The following is a 3,441-nucleotide window of genomic DNA, read 5'->3' as shown; positions in this document are numbered from 1 at the left end:
AATATATGTATATATATATATATATATATATTTATATATATATAATTTTTATGTAACCTAATATTTTTTTATTTTATTTTATTTTCTCTTACTGGTTGTCCTTTAAATTTTGGATAGCATTTAACAAGAATTTTTTATAATAAGCCTAAAGGGATAAATATAAAAAATATATATATATATAAATATATATATATATATATATATATATATATATATATATATATATATATATATATATATATATATGTTCCAATTCATTATGTGCCTTAGTTTTACCTCGTCGTCGTATATATGCTTGTTCAGATTGAAATGTTTGTCATTATATAGATAATCATATAGGTCCTTTCCAATAATATTATAACTTATGTTTTGAGGGTATGATTTTTCTATTATTGATGGTAATTCAAACATAACTTGATTAATTTGTGATGAGATTGGTTGTTCATATGTTTTTATACTTTTGATAGAACTCAATTTTGTTATTTTATGAATAATATCAAAAAAATTTAGACACATATTTTTTGAATAAGTAAACCATGTATCTATTAATGAAAATAGTTTTTGTTCACTTTGTGTTGAATGTTCAAAATATAATTTTCTTCTATTTTGAAAGAATTCTTTATCATCTTCATCACATATTATATCTATATCATTTATTTTATTTTCGTTAATATGAATATTTCTTTTTATAAAATATTTTTTTAAAAAGGTATGTAAGATGATCAATAGGTTGGTTATCTGTTCTTTTACTTGTTCTTCATTTTGTTGTATATTATTTAATATGGATAAATTGCTGTCATTATGATTATTTTGTACACGATCCTTATGTGTAATATTATTATTGAATGTTGCAAAGGATAATAAAGGTAATTGATTTGATAATGTTAATACTTTTTGAGTTAATATTCTTATTCTTAATAAATGTTTATATAATTTAATTTGTTCATTTACTTGTTTTGATATTTCTTTTATATCATCATAATCATTATTTAATAAATCTGAATCATCCGAAATGTTATTATTATCGTCATCATCATCATCATTATATTTTTTTCCATTTTTATAATTTTTAATTTCTAATTTATATAATTCATCTAACTTTGTTTTTTCATCATTTTTTTTTTTTTTTTTTGATAATCCCTTTTTCTTTTGAGTTTTGTCCTTTTTTATATTTAACTTGCGCAGTTTGCTTTTCTTTATCTTTTTAACGCTTCTAACATTTTTTTCATCTGATTCCATATTTTTGTTTGTACATAAAATATAAATATATATATATATATATATATGGTTCCCTTAATAAAAATATAGAATTTAGATTTATATAAAAATATATATATATATATTATTATTATTATTATTTCTTATTGTTATGATCTTAACAAAAATTATATAACATCTTTCTATAAATAATTTGTATGAACATAAATGAAAGTGATAATTTTATGTTTATTTTATTTTATTTTTTTATTTTTATATAACATTCACATGTATATATATATATATATATATATATATATATATATATATATATGGAAATATATTTTTTTATATATTTATAATTCTTTAATTTATTTATTTTATTTTTTTTTTTTTTATTATATGGGACATAAAAATCATATTTTAATTAAAAAATTGATTTGTTTAATTTTTTTTTTATATAAGAAGGTAGAAAATTATATTTTTCCAAAATTTATATAATGTTAAAATTTTATGTACATATTATATTATATATGTATATAATATTTATTTGTATATTGTTTTTTATTCGGGGTAAAGTTACATATTTACCTATTTTTTTTAGGCTCTACAAAAAAAAGCATTTTTATAATATTGGGCTCTTAATAAATTGTATATATACATATATATATATATTAAGTACTATAAATTATTAATATATATTTATATATTTTTTAATTAATTTTAATATTATGTTGAAAAATAGAAGGAATTTTTTTTTTCTTCTTTTATTTATATGAATATATTTAAAATATATATTTTTTATTTATTTATTTATTTTTTTTGTAATTTTTTATCCTTGACACTATAACAAAAAAAAAAGACTGTATTTTTTTGTATGTCGCCTTTTTTTTGTTTCTTTCTTTGTAGTATTAATAAATTGAACATAATTATATGCCTTTTTGTAAAGTTCAAATGTTTACATTTTCTTACATATGTATATATATATATATATATATATATATATATATATATATATTTATTTATTTATTTATTTATCCTTCTACTTGTATTAATTTTAAAATCAGGAGTAAGGCAAATATACATATAAACATATATTATATTACAATAAAATTTTATACAATTTTATCAAACCGTTTCTTTTATTTTAATTTTATATTTAATGGTAGAAATGAATTTGTAAATAGACAAATATTTATATATTTATATATATATATATATTAAAAATTTTGTAAAATATTATGAACAGTTCAGGTTAAATATTTACGAAACATCCATTTTGTTCATATAATTCAACATTTTTTCAAATTAAAATTAGTAAATGTTTCCTATTGTAGTTGCTAAGAATAAAAAATATATAAGTTATTATGAACGAACAACTATTAATTACATGAAAAAGTCATACATATTTAAATATTTGTGAACTTTATTTATTTATTTTTTTTTTTTTTTTTGGTTATATATTTTTTGCACACCAAAAAAAAGAATATTCTTAAATACGAATATAATATTTTATTGTGATTATTTATTTGGGAGTATAAAATACTTTATTTTTTAATTAGGACAAAAGATCGGTGTAGTAAAAATAAGAGATTATAATATTTGTTTATATTATGATGATATTTTGAGAATGATTTCTTTTTTTAACATTTCCTCTTTATATATATTGTATATTGTGTTTAAAAAGGGTCCTTCGATTCATAATACGATAAAATAATTCAAATATATATATATATATATATATATATACATGTTTAAATGTTCATCTTGAAGTTTACTTTTTTTTATCATTAATTTTTATATTCTTATATATATGTTTTTTTATTTTTCCCTGTTTTTAAATTATTTCAACAGTTTCTAAATGAAACTGTTTGTGTGTGAAGGATATTTTGGACGTAAACAAATGAATAAAACATGTATATATATATATATATATATATATATATTTTCTTTGAACATATAAAATATATAATTTAAACAAAATAAGAACTATAATGATAAAAGAAAAAAATAAAACAATATAATATAAACATATATAAATATGTTATATATATTATTTTTCATTTTTATATATATTAAACGTATTTTAAATAAAACATCACAAAACAGATGAATTAAATATTATATATATATATATATATATATATATATATGTATAATATACATATACCGTAAAAAAAAATATATTTTTAAAAATTTGAAAAATTCAAATATACAAAAAAAATAAAAGTGCTCATTTTTTTT

General features: G+C 15.9%; 1 protein-coding gene across 1 annotated transcript; it reads right to left on the bottom strand.

Moving 5' to 3' along the window:
* Positions 1-92: 92 nt before the first annotated feature.
* Positions 93-1,239, bottom strand: PRSY57_1202100 (hypothetical protein; the record flags this gene model as incomplete). Its single annotated transcript, XM_020115020.1, has 2 exons — positions 93-145; positions 277-1,239. Coding segments are annotated over 2 exons (1,016 nt in total), but the record flags the coding sequence as incomplete, so codon positions are not given.
* Between the last annotated feature and the right edge of the window lie 2,202 nt (positions 1,240-3,441).

Source organism: Plasmodium reichenowi, chromosome 12, assembly GCF_001601855.1.
Source record: "Plasmodium reichenowi strain SY57 chromosome 12, whole genome shotgun sequence".
Taxonomy (NCBI): domain Eukaryota; phylum Apicomplexa; class Aconoidasida; order Haemosporida; family Plasmodiidae; genus Plasmodium; species Plasmodium reichenowi.
The sequence above is the reverse complement of the archived record's forward strand: the minus strand, read 5'-3'. Positions and strand labels throughout refer to the sequence as shown.